General features: G+C 44.4%; 1 protein-coding gene across 1 annotated transcript in view; it reads right to left on the reverse strand.

Annotated features, from left to right (window-relative positions):
* REL (REL proto-oncogene, NF-kB subunit) overlaps positions 1 to 17,566 on the reverse strand; it is a 29,572-nt gene extending 12,006 nt beyond the window's left edge. Inside the window, exons 1-4 of the mRNA XM_048296147.1 lie at positions 17,430 to 17,566; positions 12,416 to 12,558; positions 9,622 to 9,770; positions 5,651 to 5,742 (exon numbers count right to left, since the gene is read on the reverse strand). Of these exons, the coding sequence (XP_048152104.1) occupies positions 5,651 to 5,742; positions 9,622 to 9,770; positions 12,416 to 12,558; positions 17,430 to 17,436 (391 nt within the window). The 5' untranslated portion in view covers positions 17,437 to 17,566. The remainder of the gene's footprint in view (positions 1 to 5,650; positions 5,743 to 9,621; positions 9,771 to 12,415; positions 12,559 to 17,429) is intronic.
* Positions 17,567 to 20,267: the final 2,701 nt, after the last annotated feature.

Genomic DNA, 20,267 nt, shown 5'->3' on the forward strand with positions numbered 1-20,267 from the left:
GTGACAGTCAGAGAGGGCTCTGTGGAGAGCACCAGCTCACCCTGCAAAGGGACATCCTGTGACCTTCCCCTCTCAGTGAGGGGCTGCAGGGGCACATGAGCCACATGAGATGTCAAAGAGAATGACCTTCACAAGTTAAAACACCCCAGCGATCACACATCATTAATAATCATCACACATCACTCCCCACATGTGTGGGGAACACACATCATTAATAATCATCATGAGTTGTTTCTCTCTTACGCAGATGAGGGTTTTTAATTTAGGGATACATTGGGAGCTCAGTTTCATTTAAGGGATGACACAGAGGTGGTTTGCCTCCAGGGTTTTGCTCCTGGAGTACAAAGATACCCGCCTTGGCCCTGATACCAACTGGGCAGTCTAACTCGGTCCCTGCCAGAGGTTTTGCTGCAAAAGGTGGCTCTGCCCAACCTTTCCAGCGCTGCTCAGGCTGGCTTAGCTCTCATGTGGTGAATCAGATCAAGAAACTGGTCTGGCTCAGAACAATCTTGCCAGAAGGGAAGAGGAAAAGGCTTGTTTTCAGCCAGCTGGTTCCCACGACAGGTAGCCCTGGTGCAAGGGAATCGGTGGAAGCAGAGCCTCCTTCCAGAGCTGCTGCTGATTTACACCAGGTTCAACCAGGCAGGGAAATAGGGTGCAAGTCACAGGTCCCTCTTGGTGCCCAGGAGGTCCATTTCAGACCCAGCTTATCCCCCCAGCCTACGTCTAAGCTGCAGCCACAGCTGGTGTAGCCTTCTACCAGCACTTCCAGAGAGGTAGAATCATGGAATGGTCTGGGTTAGAAGGGACCTTAAAGATCATCCAGATCCAACCCCCTGCCATGGACAGGGACACCTTCCACTATCCCAGGTTGCTCCAAGCCCCATCCAGCCTGGCTTTGGGACACTTCGAGGGATGGGGCAGCCACAGCTTCTCTGGGCACCCTATGCCAATGCCCCACCACCATTAAAGAATTTCCTCTGTATAGCCAACCTAAATTTCCCTCTTTCTGTTTGAACCCATTACTCTTTGTCCTATCACTACAGTCCCTGATGAAGAGTCCTGGTGAAGCTGGGAACAAGGGGAGGGAAGGACTTGGGCAGCACTATGTTTCTTCTGATACACCCACGCGTGTTTTATTCCACTGAGATCCACAAAAAGGAAATATTCAATCAATTCTGAAGAAAAAAAAAAAAAAAACTTTTACACATACCTTGAAACAGAATGTGCATCAGCAACACCCATTTTTTAAAAAGCAAAAACTCAGGAAGCTGATGAGTGCAAACAACCGAAATTCAGACGCCAATCTACAGTCAGTAAATGCCCAACTTCTATGGATGCATTTCCCTGGTTTACAGAACAAAGAAATGCAAGGAAGGCGGATGGCCTGGCCAAGGGAAGAACTGGAAATTCTTACAAATTAAAACTTTCAAAACTCAGTCCTTGTTTTGCCTAGACAATGTTTCTCTGGCTTCTTTTCCTGTTTCAAATTCAATATGAGAAAGGTAAAGTTCAAACAGATTTAAACAAGTGTATCCATCAGCCTCTGTAGATTGCTAATACCTTTCTTTAGCAGTTTCTATCATAAAAAAATAAAGAAGTCAGCATTTTTGTCTTGCTACTTGGTAATTTTCCTTTTTAAACAATTTGGAAGGGGGCTATCCTTTAGATTAACATACATATTTTGGCACAAGCAGCAAGGGGCATTTGCATGAGAACAGAAGAACAAAGGGCTTTCCAAAGCTAAGTGGTAAAGTCATGCCATGGTCAGGACACGCAGCTTCCCTCGAGTGGGTTTGCTCTGTGCCTCTTCAAAAGCTGATGACTCTCACTACTGATATTTTATACTTCAGGATTTAGTTGGGGGGTTGCATATTTGTTTTGATACAAGAAAAGAAGCTTCAAGCTTCTTGTGATATCTGAGGCGCTCGTTATAGTGGACACTTTCAACCCATTCCCAACCCAAGGATTCTTGCCAAGAGCCGCTCGTGTAATCCATGGCTCCATAAAACTCGCCCTAGAGCCGGCGCAGGTGCAGAGGGGGATCCTGGGGATGCCGTGGGCGAGTGGCGTCAGAGGAGAGGGGGGTGTCTCATGGAGGCAGCGCTGGAGGAAGCTGCGGAGAGGGGAGCGCGCGTGGGCAGGAAGCGAGCGCGGCGGGGGCGCGGAGGGGGCGTCACGGCGGAGACGGTGACGAGCGCAGAGCCGCCGCGGGGTCAGCTGCCCGCGGGTGGAAAGGGGAAATGGCAAAGGAAAGACTGCGGAGGCACACGCAGACGTGTTTAGGTGTGGGGTGCAGGGGAGAGCCTAAAAATGAACTGCACGCTCAAACGCAAAAGCAGTTGCAAAGGAGCAGGAAGGCTAAGCCTGTGGCAAGCTCCAGGGAAAGCCAGCTTATCCTCTCGGATAAAAACTGCTTGGAATTTGGTGTTTCTCTGGGTTCTCACTCCAAGATGAGTCCAGGGTTTCCATACCGTCATGCATTTGGCTGGAAAAAGGTCAGCCCTCTGTAACACTGCACTGAGTTCAGTTTTCCCCTAATTTAAAGAAAACACTTATGGCTTTTCCTCATTGATAATTAACTCGTATTGTTATTAACTCACTTGTTGTCTCTATGTCAAGTCACACCCACTCACAAAAGCTCTTAACTGAAAACTGGCTCTTCTTTTAATTTGAGTTGGCTGTACATCAGACAGTGCATGGGAAGACAAGGATATGGCACAACTCAACAGCTACTAAAGGAAAACAAACACCATAGAAAGCAGACATGGACTAGCTCCACTGGAGGAGTAACTCTGCTCCTTCGATGCTCTGCTATTTATATCATCATCCTCACCATCATCACCATGCCAAGGAGTCCTAGTTACATGTTAGGCTGACACCGTGCCCCATTTCCCCGGAGTGCTCAGGGATGAGAGACAAAAGGGATTTTACAGAATTGTTTAGATTGTTAGAGGACAAAAATACATGGGATGTGCTTTGGGAACACAATGGATCACGAACACGGTGTGGACACAGCAATTCCCTCTCTCTCAAACAAGGCTAACATGAGGAACAACCTGACTGCAAGTCATCCTAGTGAATGCACTCAGTTCCTACAGCCTGAGCTGAGCTTCATAAGGGATAAATGTTGCCAGCCAACCCTGGGAATTCACAGGGAGACAGCTTTACACAGGTACACTTGCAGAGTGACGCTGATGCAGACACCTCCAGCTGGGCACATGGCAGTGATCTGCAAACAAATTCCAATGACCCAGGGATTCTGAGGTAGGCATTGATTGTTTAGGGTCAATACTGAACTTTTCTGCCCCAAAAGGAGGCTCAGGACAGGGAATATTTGTTCCAGAAGAAAGTGGGAAAGAAAAAGAAAAGCCAGCCAACACACAAGCACCCTGAAGGCTCATTTTCCATGAAGTCTCTTTGATGATGTCATACAAGGAATGAATAACACCAACTTGCGACCTGCTTAGAGGATGCACAGCTCTAGAATGTCTCTGAACAGGGAAGTCAGATGCCTCTCTGAAGACACAGAGGTAAAGCACAGTGCAGGATGGATTCAGCACAGCCTGCACAATCCTGGAAAATGTACCAGTACTCTTCTGACCTTAAAAAACAAACTAAATCCATACATAAAACTTTCAGCCTTATCAAGCAGCAAACACTGCAGAGACTGCTGCTCACAAAACCCTGTTCTGATCAACTAAATAAACATATAAAAATATTTCTGTCACTAATCCTGTTTTATTAGACCTTGGTCCCAGGCCTTTCTAGGCTCTGCTCAGCGTGGGACTGCCCTGGAGGCTGTTCTCAAGTGGCTCTGCTTTGTGCTGACACGTTAACATGTGCCGAAGGGCAATGATGCAGGTGGGGATTGCCAGCGGCCCCTTCTCAGCACAGCCCCTGCCCAGAGCAGGGTGCTGCCCTGTGTGTCACCCAGGCAGCCTCTCCTCTGCTGCCAGGGCAGGAATGTGGCTGCCTCCACTGCTGCACTGGCAGGAAGCAGCCCAGGATCTGCCTGGATGCTACCAAGCACAACCTTCTGCAATCGCCCAAAATTTATTAGTGAATGTGGATTTAAGCGCCAACAACTGTAAAAACCTACTTCCTTCTACAGAAAAGTTCCCCTTCTATTGTTTGAAATCAAGGCAGAGCTGGCCGAGTCAAGGCAACATAATTCAAACCCTTAAACTGTTTAAATTGTGCTGCTGAACTAAACTCTTGTCAAAATACTGTGTGCATACATTATCATAACTAAGGTAATTGTTCAGATGGGTCATCAGGGCCATCAACCTGACTCCAAGCAGTTGTCCTAAAATTAAGAAAAATATCTAAGACATTTCTTATTCTGTGATAAATTCAACATCCTTCTTTTTGTCCCAATTCAGGGACGTGTATTTTAAAGCCAGCCAGCAATCCAGCTCTCAACTCTTTATAAAGGATCTTACCTGAATATAGCCAAGAATTCTGTGGGTATTAAAAAACCCACCAAAGTGTCTGGAAAACCTCCAAGCTTCTGCCACACTTAGGGAAATACATGACTACATTGACACTGCTTAGCTAATAATTTGGGGGTATTTATGCTTTTCATCTAATTCCCCCCAGTTGTGCCTGCACTCTGCATGTGTTGGTCTGACTCCAGTTGGCCCAAAACTTTGCAGTGTGCCCCCCACCCCCTCTGTGCAGTGAACTTGGCAGTTAAATTGCTGTGAGAGGAGTTGGTTTAGCAAGTTGATCTGAAGGGAAACCACTCTCCTATTTTTTTATTTTTTTGTTTTCAAGTTGGTTTTCCATTGGAGCAATTCGCTGCTTTCGTTCGCTGCGTGGCACGCAGCCCCTGTGTGTGGTGTGAGGAAAGGGGTGGGAGTGTGTGAGCAGGGATGGAGGGAAGAGCAGGATGACTCCTTCTGAGAGCAGCCCACAGATCAGTCGTCGCATCAAACAAAACCCTGTGGGCAACCCCTCACAGGTGTGGTTCTGCAGCAGTGGGTCCTGCCTCTGACTTGCTGAGACAAACCACAGCATCACAGGATGCTTTGAGGTGGAAGGGACTTTAAAGATCATCTCGTTCTGACCCCTGTCATGGGAAGGGACACCTCCCACCAGATCGGGCTGCTCCAAGCCCTGTCCAACCCAGCCTTGATATTGCAATCTTGCTGTGGGTATCTGAGCTGTGAAATCAAGTGAGAGGCAGTTCCCAGGGGTCTATCAGCCCCCTGACCTGGTCACAAAAAACACAGCAAGAGAAAAGATGAGGAAGTGGCAAGTGAGATTTGTATTGGCTTAAGTTGTTGCAGAGTTATTCTAATTCAGTCTTTTACTCTCATCACTGCCAAAAGCGGGGAATCCAATTCCCAAGACACTTGGAGAAGTTTCCAGGAAAGGCTTCTGCTGCTATCCCATTCCTTCTGTCCAAGCAGCAACTCAGACTGCTGCCAGGAATTAAAAAGCTCAAAAAAAAGGGCAGCTATCCAAATAGATTCATCATGTGATGACTGGGAAGAAAGACTGGGAGGGACACAGAAGGGGAAGACTGTTTCTCAGAAAGAGGTTTTTTTGGAAAAAAAATAAAGCTCCAACACAAAAGCAAAGGCAGGACAGGACAAACAAAACCCCATCACCGTGCCAAGAGAACCAGCTGATTTCCACTCACCATTGAAAGGGTTAATTTTCTTCGAGATTCGTAAAGAAATGGATTCCTTCAGGTCTTTCTTCTTCACACACTGAATGCCCAAGTTCTGAAAGCTGAAGCATATGTGGCAAGATTTCAGCAACTAATAACATCTTCAGTGTAGACTATTAAATAAAATATTTGTGTTAATTAGTGTGATAACATCCAGTGTAAGAAATGAAAAAAGGCTTCTTTTGAGAAGGGTGTACAAGACCTGAAGAGCAGAGATGCTGTTTTTCCTAAAGTAAGGGCAGACACAGAAGCAAAAAAATTCTAAAATAAAATCCTAAATAATTTATATTATTAAGAATATATATTTCTATATTGAAAATTATTACTCTGCAGTAAGCCTGCAGTGATTAAAAAGATACTCAGTCTTGGGTGATTTATAGTGACAGTCATTTTTGTTATCAATAAACCTGGTAATTTGCATTAGTTAAAGCATTTGCTCTCCTGCTTTTATCAGGGAACGTAAATCTTAAAAAAAAAACACCTTTAAAATAGTGTTTAACAGGTCAAAACAGGTTTTTAAATCTCACATAGTTATGGAAAAGTTCTGAAGAGCTGCAGCTCCTCCTGATTTGCATAAAAGTGCAGGTCAACCCAATGCAGGAGGTGGGGGGAGTCCCAGGCAGGGTGACTCTTTCCCACATGGAAAAACCATGACATCATCAAAGCTGAGTGGATGTGAAGCAGGAAGTTAAAAAAAAAAAAAAAAGAAAAAAAAAAAAGAAAGAAATAATCTGTGTTTCATGATGTTACAATAAGCTCCTGAAGATGGGTTGTGCCAGCAGGCATCTTTCTCCAGAAGTACCAGTCATTTCCCTTCCTTTGAAACTCCACAAACCTTCTTTGCTTTACCAAAAGAGCATCTTATTGCACCTAAAGGTACTCCTTGTTCCTGCCAAGAGTGGTTCTACACTTCTGAACGAGACTATCCTAGCATGATGTTGAGCTTAATTTTTCTAAACTCCCTTGTCTGCGCCCCACATGCTGTGTTCAGAGGTTCCCAAACCCTCCACCATCAGGTTCCACTTCCAGAACCTCTGTTCACTAGAGGAAGGCACAGGCTTCCTTTGCAAACTGAACATGACATGACTGAGGGAAAATAAAACACAGCAGCATCTCATTCACTAAAGCATTTTGCCCTCATATCGTGGCTATTGATATTCAGACTGGGACTGTACCTTGATGAGCAATCCTACTTCCCCCTGCTCCTGGAGGAAGTACTTTCTTTAGGGCTTGATCACAGCACACAGTACTTCCCCCCTCACCCCACGCCCCCCCCCCCCAGAATACCCACTGTATTCCACAGGTTGTGTGAAGCACACTTCAAAGTCCACAAACAGGCCTGATTCCATATGATAGCCCCAAACAAAGCCTCTCGTGGACAGGAGGCTTTTCAGCACCTCAAAACTGTCAGATTATCAGTGTTTTCTGAGGCTGGGCTGTCACAGTGAAAGTGTGTGTTTAACCATGGCTAGGCAGAGGCTGGGTCAGAGGAGGAACTGCCAAGAGCCCCAGCAGGGCTGTGGGGTTTCACATCGATGCGCGCTGACAGGAAGCAAGTGAGGTAACGAGAAGAGAGAGGGAGAAGTAGGAAGAGAGAGAAAAAAAATGAAAAACATCTAAAAAACTATGATGATATCCTCACAGAGAGAGGAAACTAGGAAGTAAAAATCTGAGTACACAGGCAGCCCCACAAGCTCTGACTTTCATACTCTTGCCTTGATGTCTCGGCCAGGGAGGGCTCTGATCAAGTTTGGGCAGCAGTACAAAGATCATTATACCACAGGCAGAACAAAACACTTGGGAACTTTAGAACATGGGGAACTTTGAACAGCAGAAAGCAGAGTAATTACTCAGAGCAGCCCAAAATCTGTGATTAATAATTCCACTTCTACTGTGAAAAAAAATGGATTTTTGCTCAATTTGGGATGCTCAGCAAGAGCAAAGAGCCAGAAACACTATTGACAGAGGACATCTCCTGTTCACTAGTACTGGATGAGGCTTTTCTCCAACACAGACTCGAAGAGAAGAATGTGAAGATTGAGTCACCAGCCACAAAAAGGAAAATGACTTTAAACATCCAGATCCAATTATGGATCACACTGTTCTTTCATCTTAAAGCAACCAATGATTTGTTAAAAAAAATGAGTGTACCAATGCTGGAAACATTTCAAAGGGAACGTATCGAGCCTCCTCCCATCAGGATCTCCAATGTCAAACACAAAGCTCACAGTTTCACATTATCAATAAAATGAAAGCAGCCCACTTACTATTCTGTAAGAAACCGAGAGGCTCAATTCCTAAAAATATTGAGAAGAATTCCTGGATGGAGCAAACAAGCACCAGTGCCTGAAGTGAAACAGAGGCATGGCATTATGCCAAAGGACAGGACTTGATGCAAACATATAATGGAGATGAAATCACAATCCGCAAATAAATATTTGCAGAGCATCCCAGTGTTTCTTGGCATGACATCCTGTAATGGCTTCTCTAACAGCCTCACCTCGTGCCTACACATTGAACCTTGTGCAACAAAATGCCAAGAGGAGAAACAATTATCAGTGTCTTCCCGCACTCAGTGATGGGAACACAGGGCCAGAAAAGGTGTTAAGCAATCGGGCTTTTCTGCTTCGGATCAGCAAGCACAGAGCTGAAGGGAGGAAGTGGGATGGGCCAGAACAGCAGACTTCCTTTAGCCTTGGCTGAGGAAGCTTGATTTGAGAAGACAAAGGGGAAGCTGGTCATGGATGGTCAGAGGAAGGTGCAAGGTCCTGTAACAGTTCAGGATGTTTGCAGGTCAGCGTGCCTCGTGCCACCAGAACACACTGCAGCACATTCATGATCCCTTGAGCCTGGGCTGGATGCTGAAGAAGCATCTCCACTGTTTATTTCACCATCAGGCAATCACCACCTTCAAAACAGATGTGTCTTCAGCTCTCTCCTTTAATAGTGTCCTACTGACTAAACCCACGTAAACATGGAGTAATTTCACTAACACAACAGAATCCCATTGGCCTGAGAGCTGTGTGTAAGAGCTACTTATACACTGAAATATTTACCTGATTTTCTTCCCAGCTCAGTTATGCTTACCCCAGAGCAACAGCCTACTTCCATATTCCCTACATTGCAAACTGTGAACCACAAACAGCTTGCTGGTTCTAAATTCCCCTCTCCAGCAATAATCACTCCATGTTTGCTGCAGCTTATTCTGCTTCCATTTTATTATACAAGACTTGGTAAACTTAGAGGAAATGCCATCAAATACAACTGTATTTGAGATACTCTTAATAGCACTGAGAAATGTCTTGTACATATCCCTGAGTTTTCCTCACTGCATCCACAAGCAGATCCTTCCTTACTTACTCTTCACACACTTACTCTTCAGAGCTGGGCCTGAGCAGAATCTGTATTTTCACTCAAAAAACCCCAACCCAAACAACAAGCAACAACAGTGACAGCTACTAACACATTTCTAGATGTGCCACAACCACTGTCTTCTAGATTACATGATACTCAGCCACTACAAACTTTCTCCAGAAAGTCCAAATATAATTTCCATGGAAGATGTGGACTTCCCTCATCACCACGAAGTAGCTGTTACCCATTCTATTACTCACCATTTTCACATGTACCAAAGAATCATGGTCAAGAGTAAGATGTATTAATGAGCAAGACTAAAAAAAGTAAGTGTGAGAAAGGAAAAGAAGACAGACATTGGGAGAATGGATAAAGGAAAGAAAAGGGTGAAAGGAAAGAAAAAGCGCAAGTGTAGTATTGAAAAAAGAAGGAAATACTCCAAAGGGAAGTTCCCCGAGATGCATTAGTAAGCTACAGCAAAGACAGCATTCTAATTGCTCTTTTAATCATTAGTGTGAGTTTTAAAACACAAGATTAGCAAATCACTTGAATAATTAATCAAACTCCCAAGGAACACCATTACTCACGAGAGGACTCGCCGTTCTGGCCCAAACTCAGCTTCGTAGTAGCCATCTCTGCAGTCTTTTCCAACCAGATCATGAGGGTGTGGCTTGTAGGGTTCATTCTTCGTTACCAACGTAGTTCTTATTTTGACTTTTCCAAAATAGTTCAGAATCTACAAAAAAATGTGAGATATTTTAGGTATCAGTCCCAACCTGTTACAGAAAATAAATTTTATCCTGAAATACTCTATGGAAGAAACAGCAGAGCTACGTAGGTGAACACACAGAAATGTTGCTTGAAGAACAAGTCTCCCTCCAAAGATTTTAGGAAAAAACTCATAAAGCCTCAGGGATGAGGATATTACCTGTGCATGGAACACTAAGCAGTGAAAGAGGATCTTAACAGATACAGCATGACACAATCCCCTCTGAAGTTGTTGGGTTTTTTCCCAACTAATTCTCAGATGAGTATTCAATCTTACATTCAAGCTGGGGAGTACCAAATTCTCAAGCTCCCCTACCAGAGCTTTCACAGCAGTCATCAGTCTAATTCAGTGTCCTTTCTCAGGTGCATAAAAGCAACCTCGAGCTGACGGCTACCAGTGAAGTCACCGAGTGTGGGGGAGTGTAAAAGGAAAAAGAAAAGAGGAAAAACTGTTTGGCCTAAAGTGTTTGACGCATAAAAACTTGAAAGCAAATACAAGACTTGCCCAGGCACACGTTTGCGCAGAGGTGAGCTCGCCTCCTCCACTTCCCCTGCCCTGTAACTAACAGTTCCTCTCCTTCCCTTCCTTTCATTCTCCTGAGACTCCAAGGATCCATCATGTATCCCTTTTAGTCAACACCTCAAACCTTTGACTTGACCTGTGCTCTTCTACCTGTCATCATGTGTTCGCTTCTTCAGTCTTCAATTCCGCTCCATTCAGTCTTCATACAAGTCACTGGTATTTTTTACCCTTAAAATGACACTTCACTACTCCTTCACTTTGTTCAACCATTACATTATTTCTCCCTCATTTCACACCCAGCCCCATGAACTTGAAGCTGACCTAGCTGCTTTTGGTTCTCTAGTTCCTCCTTGACGTTCATCTTCATAACCACACCAAGAAATTTAATCTCTTCCTGGCCCCTCTCTTCTCATCCTCATTCACGTTTCCATCTCTAGAGGGGACTCCCCTGGCACCTAATCAGCACTAAAGCCTCCTACGGGCTTCAGGGAGGCAGGAATTCACCTAGAAATCACCTGCTATCAGTACAATCAGCGCTGTCATCAATAGTCACCTTTCAAAAGAACAAACTTGGCCAGCCTTGCATGGTCACCTACTCATGTCCCATCTCCCCTCTGGGTTCTGCCTGGCCTTCATGTCCAGCACAGTCCAAGAAAAGAGGAATCAAGGCTTGATTCAGCCCATTCAGCTTGTGCCCTGACACAGACTTAGGCTGAGAGTCCGTGCAAGCCTCTGCTCTTGCCAACAGCCCACACAGTTCCTTGTTCAGTTGGCAGAGAACTGAAAAAATGAGTCTGGCACCATCTCCATTTCCTGCATTCCCTAACCAAATCTGGCACTGTGATAGTCAAAGGGAAACCTTCTCTGCTTCTTCGCTTAGTAATTCTGGCTCCAGGGCTGGACCAGCTTCCACAGTTGCTTTATGCAATAGAGACTCACTCTGCCGCTCAACACATGACTGCCAACACTCTCTTTCTCAAACCCTCCTTCTTAAAGAGCTTTTATGTCTCAGCATAAAACATCTCATATTTTTCCCATTTCACCACCTCCCTATCAGTTGTTTTTCTGCTGTGATTCCAGAGACTCCATTTTTGGCTCCACATTGGCTTTTTTGTACTTGCACACACTGCAAACACAGATACACAGCCTCTGTTCCAGGGCACTGCAATGGACTGCAAGATGGCAAGTGCTCTTAACTTCCCATTTAAATTTGAGGTTTCTCCTCTAATCTCAGCTCTGACAGACTTTCTCCAAACTGAAATAGATCAAGGAAACAAAAGCAACTTAAATATCAGATAGGGGACCAGAAATTCTTTTCTCCTACCCTATGTGTCTGAGGTCTCCTTTGTCCAACCTATGAAAGCTATTGCCCAAGTGGTTCCATTCCAGCTCTACTGTGTATCTTTGTCCCTGCTTTGATCACAGCTGCCAGGGCTCCTCTGAATCCCTTCATTCTGAATTTCCCAACCCATCCATGGTGCAACCACCCAACTCATCATCATTGCAGATGCTCTGAGGACACAATTCCCTTTTCTCAGCTCATTTTTAAGTTCTGTATCCCCTTTCTGACTTCACACACCTCACGCTGGTGTCTTTTGCAGAGCCCATTCACCGCATCACGGGCGATTGTTCGCTTGTACAAAGCACCTTCTTTCATGTTGTGCCCAGCAATGTTTCAAAGCCTTTCCACATTTTGTAGGCAAATTCCTTCAACGCTCTCCCAAAATTCATGCTGTTGTCCAAACCGTAAAACCAAACCTACGTCACCAAACTAAGAAAGCAGAGCAAACATGCATACAGAGAAAGCTACTAACAAATGGCTCCCAGAGCTTGAGTCTTCACTGAGTCCCCTCTAGCAGCACTTTGTAAACCACCTCTGCACCTTCTCCTCTTTTTGTAAACCCAATCTTTTCGTGACCAGGAGCAAGTAACTCTTTTCCCACTCGGCTGCAACTCCATTTGCATGCCAAGGAAAGAATCAGAGAACATGAGATGAAAAGCGTTGTATTTACTGTGCAGAGCCCAACGCATAGCTACGAGCATCACGGTAACGTGGGCAATGGTAATTCCCGGATAAAAGCGGTATTTACCTGGATGGAAGGGAAGGTCTTATTGTTTTCAGTACTGTGTTCTCCTGGAATGCTGCCTGCTGATCTTCCCTCACATTTGTATCTGAAACGCATGCCCCTTTGCCTGGGTTGCTCAAATATTTCAATGTAGGGCTCAAGGCCACCTTAAAAATAAAATATTTTCAATGTTAGGACACAGTAGAGCTTAAAAAGCAGCAGAAGATGCAAGAATTAGAATTTCTAGACTTTTGATTTACATTACCATCTTTCCACTTATCAGAAAAATCTACTCTTTATGTACATGCACATGTTGAAGGTGGGGTACAAGGGAAGAGGACAGATTTGGATGAAACATCCATGGTATCAGTGCCATGGAAGTAACTAGCAAAAAAGACACCCTTCCTTCCATCTGATCTAGAACTTAGCTTCTTTCAACCATCATAGAAGACATGTCTGATGAAAGAAGATTTTATACAACAAAATCCATATCATTATTTTGAGGGAATGGTTGACATTTTTAGGAATAATACAGTTTTAAGAATGGCTGTCCTCTCCAAGCACTGGTACAGTCAGCTGCTATGATCTCTTAAGCGTCCTCCGAAAGTGAAGATGTTTGCTCAGAATTGATTGATTTAGTTCCTATCACCGTGTAGCAGAAACTATTCAAATTCTGCAAAAACCCCCACCCTTCTGGGTTGAATACTGTCACTGTGAGCTCAGAAAATACCTGATTGCTCGTATTGAATTCTACATTTTGAGCTGCCTATCTCCCACAGGGCTCGTTTCTAGTTGCAGTATCTCCCCAGACAATGAAACCTCAAAAAAGCTATTGGGCAGCTGTCAGAAGGGAGGTGTTCAGGAAACACAGAGTGATAGACGAGAATAAGAGACAGCAGAACTCTTAAATGGGGGGGTTAGAAAGACATTAACTTAGCAAGAGCCTAAGTACTTTTCAAGTGATGTTTTATTGCCAGACAGTAACAAGCTATTTAATATATCTCACTGAGAACATCAAACAGGACAGTCAATCAAACAGTGACAACAGTGGGATGGCATGTGAAAAACAAACAACAGAGGCTAAGTAAATATTGTTGAAGTTGAATCATCACAGTGCTACACGATCAGAAGAACGTAGCTTATGGAAATGCCTACTGAGCTCTCTGTCATCTTCATATAATAGCATCCTCCTCAAGTAAGGCTGAGCATCACAAACAAACAGGACAGACAATATCCTGTGGCACAGCACTGAAAAAAAAGTGCTTGGACTTCAACATAACAAGCAAAACAGTTATTAAATATATTGAAAGTGCTGAAAGGGTAAAAGAACCCCTACTTCCTTTTGCCCAAGGTCTATGCTGCCTGAGAGTCCACAGCACATGAGTTTTGGCCAAGAGGTGGATTCCAATCCTAACTCCATATAAAGGCTTCTCTTTTGCTGCACCTACAATGGTTTAGGTACCCCTGCCAACACAAAACTTGAGCTTTATGCCTGGGATTTGTTGACCGCAAAACATTTCCAGTGCTGCAGCAGTTCATACCCAAAGTAGGAAAATATTATAACCTATGAGATAAAGTAATCAAGAGCAGCAGAGAAGGGATGGATGGAAAGAACGACATCTGAGACGTCACCTTGGTCTGACCTGAAAGCACATTGATCTGTCACACACCTACAGCCAGTGGTGGAACTGCATCTGCCACCGTGTGAGAGCAGCTCCTGTGCTGGGATTGTCTTCAACAACCAGAGCCTCTGCAAAACCTGAATGCCTCTTCAAAAGCACAATGCACTTCTACTCCAGGCTGTGTTTGGGGTCAAAACCTTTGGGAACTGTGGTTCAGGACTCTTTATAGACCTTTCTAACAATCAATCAAAGTGCAGTTTCTAAACCGACCACCTCCCATAAGGCAGATTTTAAATAACTTTCTGATCACCAGCCATGAGCTGTCACACTAAATACACATTAGCCACTAGTCTAGGTCCAGCCACTTAGAAGTCCCCTTTCTAGATACTTCCCAGCTCTTTACCTAACTGTCCTTTAGATGAGCTTTGCGTATTTTCTCTTCCTGGAAAACAAGCAAGTCCAGCAAAAGGGAAGGGGAAGACAGGCACTGAAACAAAAAAGCCTAAAAATGACGTAAAGCTAGTTTCAAGGAGAGCAGAAGTCTGAGTTTCTCACAAAAATACGCTCACACATCTGTGTATGGCTATTTTAACTTTAACACTTCAATTTACTTATGCTATTGCATTGATCAGCACAAATACAGACACACATCCACATATGAAATTAAAAATCTGTTTTACAAGTTTAAATGACAAAATTGCAGCAAAGTACCTACTAATCATTACACTTGGAGATTCTCATGCTTACATAGCTGCTAACCAGACGTGCAGGACACCCACAGACATTACGTATTTGTCAAAACTAGCCAAAGCCTCACCGCTTGAAACTACAAGAGCGCAATCACTTGAGGTCTTTAACTCTTGCTGCTTTAACCAACAATTTCCCTTCACATTCTATTAATACTCACTTGAGAGGGCTATTTTCTCACCTATTAAGAGCCCTTTATTTTAAAACTCTGGGCTCAGTGATCTTTACAGGGCTGTGGTCGAAACAAATGTCATTGAAGGTAAACCCACTGCTCAGCAGCAGGTGTGTTTGTGGGAAAGTAAAGCTCAGTGACACAGCAGCCTCCAGAGATTAAACATTAAACTTCATTTTGTCTTGGCTGCCTCTCTCTCTATTTAAGAATCACGTTATCATCACTGCTGTGCTTATCAGTGTCATCATGTTTTGCGTAGAGAGGAAACACACAGAAGTGTTTGTGCAAACGAGAGGTATTACCAGCACTCTGCAGCCAAGTGTCCAGTGTTCCCCATTTCTGTAAATCAGCAATGTGCTTGGAAAGTGGCACAGCGTAACTATTTCACAATCTGCTCACACACACACACACACACACACATACAGAGGTCTGTTAGTTCCCACACAGTCACTACAGACCTGTCCTCCTCAGGTCTCGCTTTGTTTGTCAAACAAATGTGAGATACGCCAAAACCCAAACTCTCACTAATTCTGGAAGAGAAATGCACAGCTACTTGTATTACCTGCCTGCCCACAACTACTCCATAAAGCATTTGAAATGGAAGAAAAGAAAAAAATCTAGCTAATCCTTCATCTAAGTTCTTAAGAGTTTAATTTGTCTTTGTAATTAATTCTAATTGCCTATACACATGCTAGTAATAGAAACATTGTGCTACATATTATAACCTGCCTGTCATTCTTTTTGTTATTAAATTGCTTTTCCCCCCTCTTGCCCCGAATACAACACTGAATAATTTTAAAGAGAATATAGGAGACCAAGTGTCCCAATTATATACTCAAGGAAAACAGGTAAAAGCAGTGACAGCTCTGAGAGTTCAGAAAGGAAAAGAGGTAAAAGCAGTGACAGCTCCAAGAGTTCAGCCAGTTTATGCTCATTCAAGAACAGAAGGGTGTTTTATTCTCACATTTTGAGCAATACAAAGAGGAACAAAAGGACAATCTCTAAAACTCAGAACAAAATTCCTCAGACCTCTCCATGACAAGAAACGCGGGACGGCTTAAAGTTTAACATAGTCTGTGCCATGAGGGAGGAAGTGTGACATGCTGCCACCAAGCAAAGTGACAGGCGATCAAGGGTTCTGTCTCATTCCTTTCCTCCAGGAAAGCAGGCTCTGGAGGAACTGCCCAATTTGGCATTTGTGCCCAATTTTCTTGCACAGCCAGGAGTGCCCGGTGAACAGACTCTCCACCAACATCTGCATGTGAAAGCAGAGCAGCTGCGGGTCGTTGTAGAAGATGTGAAAGAAACCCTCCCTCCCGAGGTGACTGCAGTGAGACACAGATGGGAGAAGCTTCGCCCTTTAACTCCAATGTCACTGCTCTGTACAAATCCCTGGTGGCCCTAAGTCTGTCATTTCTAAAAAGCAAGAATCTATCCACTTATAACCTTCTGCAACACCTCAGGCATAGGGGGAGGATGGTGAAAGCTTTGTTGCAGCACACCCCAGTTTAAGCCAAAGCAACTGGAAACATATACATGACTTAATTTGAAAAAGCAGTAGTCTACCTACGGCTCCATGAACTGCACAAATTCTAACAGACCGAGAAACGCTCATGAACTTCCTCTTTACTATCGTGTTACATTATAAAACGGCAACTAGAAAAAAAAAACAACGACAAAAGCTAGCTAGTACCAGGAAGTTATAAACTTCCCCCGCTGAAAAATTCCTTATCTGGTTCCTAATTACACTGAAAATACATAAAGACATGAAGAAAAAAAACCCCGAAACTGCTCTCTCCTGCTTCAGTGTTGCCACTCTAAAATACATCATAACATTTAAAGGACAAGCCTAGCTGTTTTCTCTCTATGTTGATAGTTAAGCATACCTATATATTTATCAGGAGTGAAAGTTTATACCTTGCTAACTAGAACAAGAACAGAACGTACAGCTTTTGAAAAGCAGCTTTCCCTAGAAATACTATTCTAATTAGTATAGCCAAGTTTTAAATTTAGGGACTTTTTTTTAACCCTAAGACAGATACCAGAGAGACTCCTCCCGACAAACTCGGTTTCATTTAGCCTGAAGAAACTTAATTGTGCTTTTTGTTGTAATTACTCAAAGCACGATCCCTTATCTGCGTTACTTTCATTTGTGCCATCACTATTTCTCATTCATTTGCATTCTCACAGCCGAGTTCCGATGTGAACAGGGTCCTTATGAGCATCACCCAACCTTCAGCCTGTTGTCTCCAGCCCAGATACGGGACCCGCGTGCGTATTTAACACCTAAAGGCTTTAACGTCGCAATTTTAAGGCTTAAGAGATCCATTTGAAATGGAACAGCCTCGTAAGACCTCATCGCGACTCAGCCGAACAACCCATCCCTGCTTCAGCCTCGCAGTGTGAACACCCAACGCGACCAGCGAGGGAGGGCGGAGAGTGCTCGGAGCCCCCCGGGGCCGCTCCCCGCGCCCCCCCGCCCAGCCCCGCCGCTCACCGGCCATGCTGACAGCTCCGCTCCGGCCTCTGCGCCGCGGGGCTCCGGCCCGGGCCCGCACACCTCGCAGGGACGCACGGACAGCCACAGCTGCCGGGCTCGCTGTCCTTTTCAGGGGGAATTTCCCGTGGGGCGGGCGGACGTGCGCGTTAGCTGCGGGGCGGTGCGGGGCCGCCCCCCGCCCGCCCCCGCCGCGCCCGCCCCGCCCGGCACCCGCGGGAGCGGCTCCCCGCGGCACAGAGACCCCGCTCCGGGACTGCAGCCGCGCCGGGAAGGCAGGCACGAGTCTGTGCTCCGGTCCTGCCCTGCCCGGTAGCCGAAAGTACAAAGGAAAAAGTTCAACTCCTCTGGTTTCAGAGCACGGCAGATACACCGAGAGCCTGTTTCCTTCCATACCCTCACGCTTTCAGAGCATCATTCCTACACCCCGCTCTCCCGCCCTGTCAGCCTCGAGACACCAAGCGCTCTCGTTATCCATCTTCTCGGTTGCATGCAGCTTGGTGGTCAGCCCGGAGAAGGGAAAGCTCCAGGGAAGACTGTACTGCAGCCGTCCAGTGCCTGTCTAAGCCCCTTTTGGGGTTTATAAGAAGGACAAGGGTAGACTTTTTACCAAGGCCTGTAGTGACAGGACAAGGAGGAATGGCTTTAAATGGCAAATGTCAGGGTTACATTGGATACTGATAAGGAATTCTTGACTGTGAGGGTGGTGAGGCACTGGAACAAGCCTACCCCAAGAAGCTGAGGATGCCCCATCCAAAGGAAGTGTTCAAGGCCAGGCTGGATGAAGCTTGGGCAGCCTGGCCTAGTGGAAAATGTTGCTGCCCAAAGCAAGGGGTTGGAATGAGATGGGCTTTGAATGCCCCTTCCAACCCATTCTGCGATTCAAGAACTAAGCTGTATGTACTAGGGATAGACCAACACTGCAGGTGAGGTAAAAACTAATCACCAACAAGCTTATTAAGTCACAATTATCAGCTTTAAATCTACCGAACCTTCAGAGCATCCCAGATCCTCAATCTCACAGCTAGGCCCCGACAGCAAGATGAAGCGAAGGAGTTGGACACTGGGAACAACCCCATAGCCCCATGTTTGGATCAGGTGGAGAGGTCAGTAACAAACAAATCTGAGGGAAAATTAAAAAACACCTGAAAAAAGAGGAACACAAAGAAACAGGAAGGCCACACCTAGCTGGGGTGTTAAGACTGTTTAGTTAGCAACAAAATTTAAATTTTTTTCTTACCTCTTTACTCTGGGAGTGGAATAAACTGTCCCATGTGAAAATGCAGTTAAATCAATTAGTATCCCTGAGAAAGAAAGATTAATAAAATAACAAGAAAAGCCTGAAAGAACACTCAAGTAAGGTACAAAACCGACAGGTTTTTACTTTTTTTCGCTATCCTATTTCTAAAGCTAAGGTTATTGGGACATCCAGAAATGAAGCTGAAAATGCTGTTCTATGATCTGCAAATCAATACACCAACCCACATAACTAAGCAGAAGGGGCTGCCAAATGCTTATTATTTTTCCTGCTCTGTAGTCCATCTCATATTAACAGGACTTCTCTTTGTAACCTTAATTTTGCTCAGCTATCAGCATTATTTCCTACAAATTGAAATCATCTATCTTTCTTCACCCCACAAGCAAAACTTTCCTTATTTAAGATTCATGGTTTGTCACATGGTTGCACCACTGTCAAACTTACAACTGAAATTGGAGTAGAAGAATCCTAGGGAGCACACAGGATAATCAAAATGTCTGTGACATTAGCCTTAGATGATTAAAGAAAAACTACATTATTCAGATGTTATAATAAAATAATTCTATGGTGTTGCAGTGGGGATCTCTATGGCTGTGGGTTAGTTTCTTGCCAGAAGAACATAATTTTTTATTTTCTCTCCCACAAAAAAGCCAAAACAAAACAATACAAAAGATAAAAACCAGCAGTGCCCTAAAAGTATGAGAAATTCAGACTAGATTTTTACATCTTCAGGGATTTCTTGGATTCCCTATGATTGATGATGTACAATAAAGCAGGCAAGTGGGTCTAATATTCTAAATCAAACTTGGACTTTACCTACACAAGCACACATGACCCCAAAGCACGAACTGAAAAAGAGATCACAAATAAAATTGTGCTGCTCTACAATAAAGGCAGCAAATGGAAAACACATAACCTGAATTCTCTCTGCTAAGTGCCCCATCCAAACAATCAGCTCGTCAACATCTCATATTAGAAGATACTTCAGGTTTTTAACTGATAACCTGGTGGTTCAAGTTTTGTACAAGCCTTCCTTCCCAGGGTTGAACAGCCAGAGAAATGCCCCCAGTTTGAGGGCATGTCTGCAGATCACAGGAGTGACCTGGACAGGACTTTTAAAAGGAAAGGGCTGCAGTTCCTCTGGGATAGCTGAAGCTGTAGATGTGAGTTTGGAGCTTGGATGTAAAGCAAGTTGTCAGTACAGACGTATGAAGTGACTAAATACTTTTTCTTACTTATCTTCAGGCTGGTTTGCCAAACCTCTGATGATAAAAACTGTGACATTTCAGAATGAATTTAGGTGCTTCCCTAAATACAGTTTATATCCCTGGTTCCCACCTATTTTTCCAGCCCATTACACTACTGAGTAAACATGGACCAGGGAGACTGTGGCTCAAAACAGAAGTATCTACTCATTTCTTCAGAAGGAAAGTGTTATTGTAGGGTACACAGTCTAAACCAATGTGAAATTAAGGGCAGTATTCCAGGCAATACAAATACCATGTTATGACTAAAACATAATAAACATTCCCTACGTTTCCCCGGCTCTTTTGAACTCTAACTCTTAGGGCTTGCAGGAA

This window comes from Corvus hawaiiensis, chromosome 3 (assembly GCF_020740725.1).
Source record: "Corvus hawaiiensis isolate bCorHaw1 chromosome 3, bCorHaw1.pri.cur, whole genome shotgun sequence".
NCBI lineage: Eukaryota > Metazoa > Chordata > Aves > Passeriformes > Corvidae > Corvus > Corvus hawaiiensis.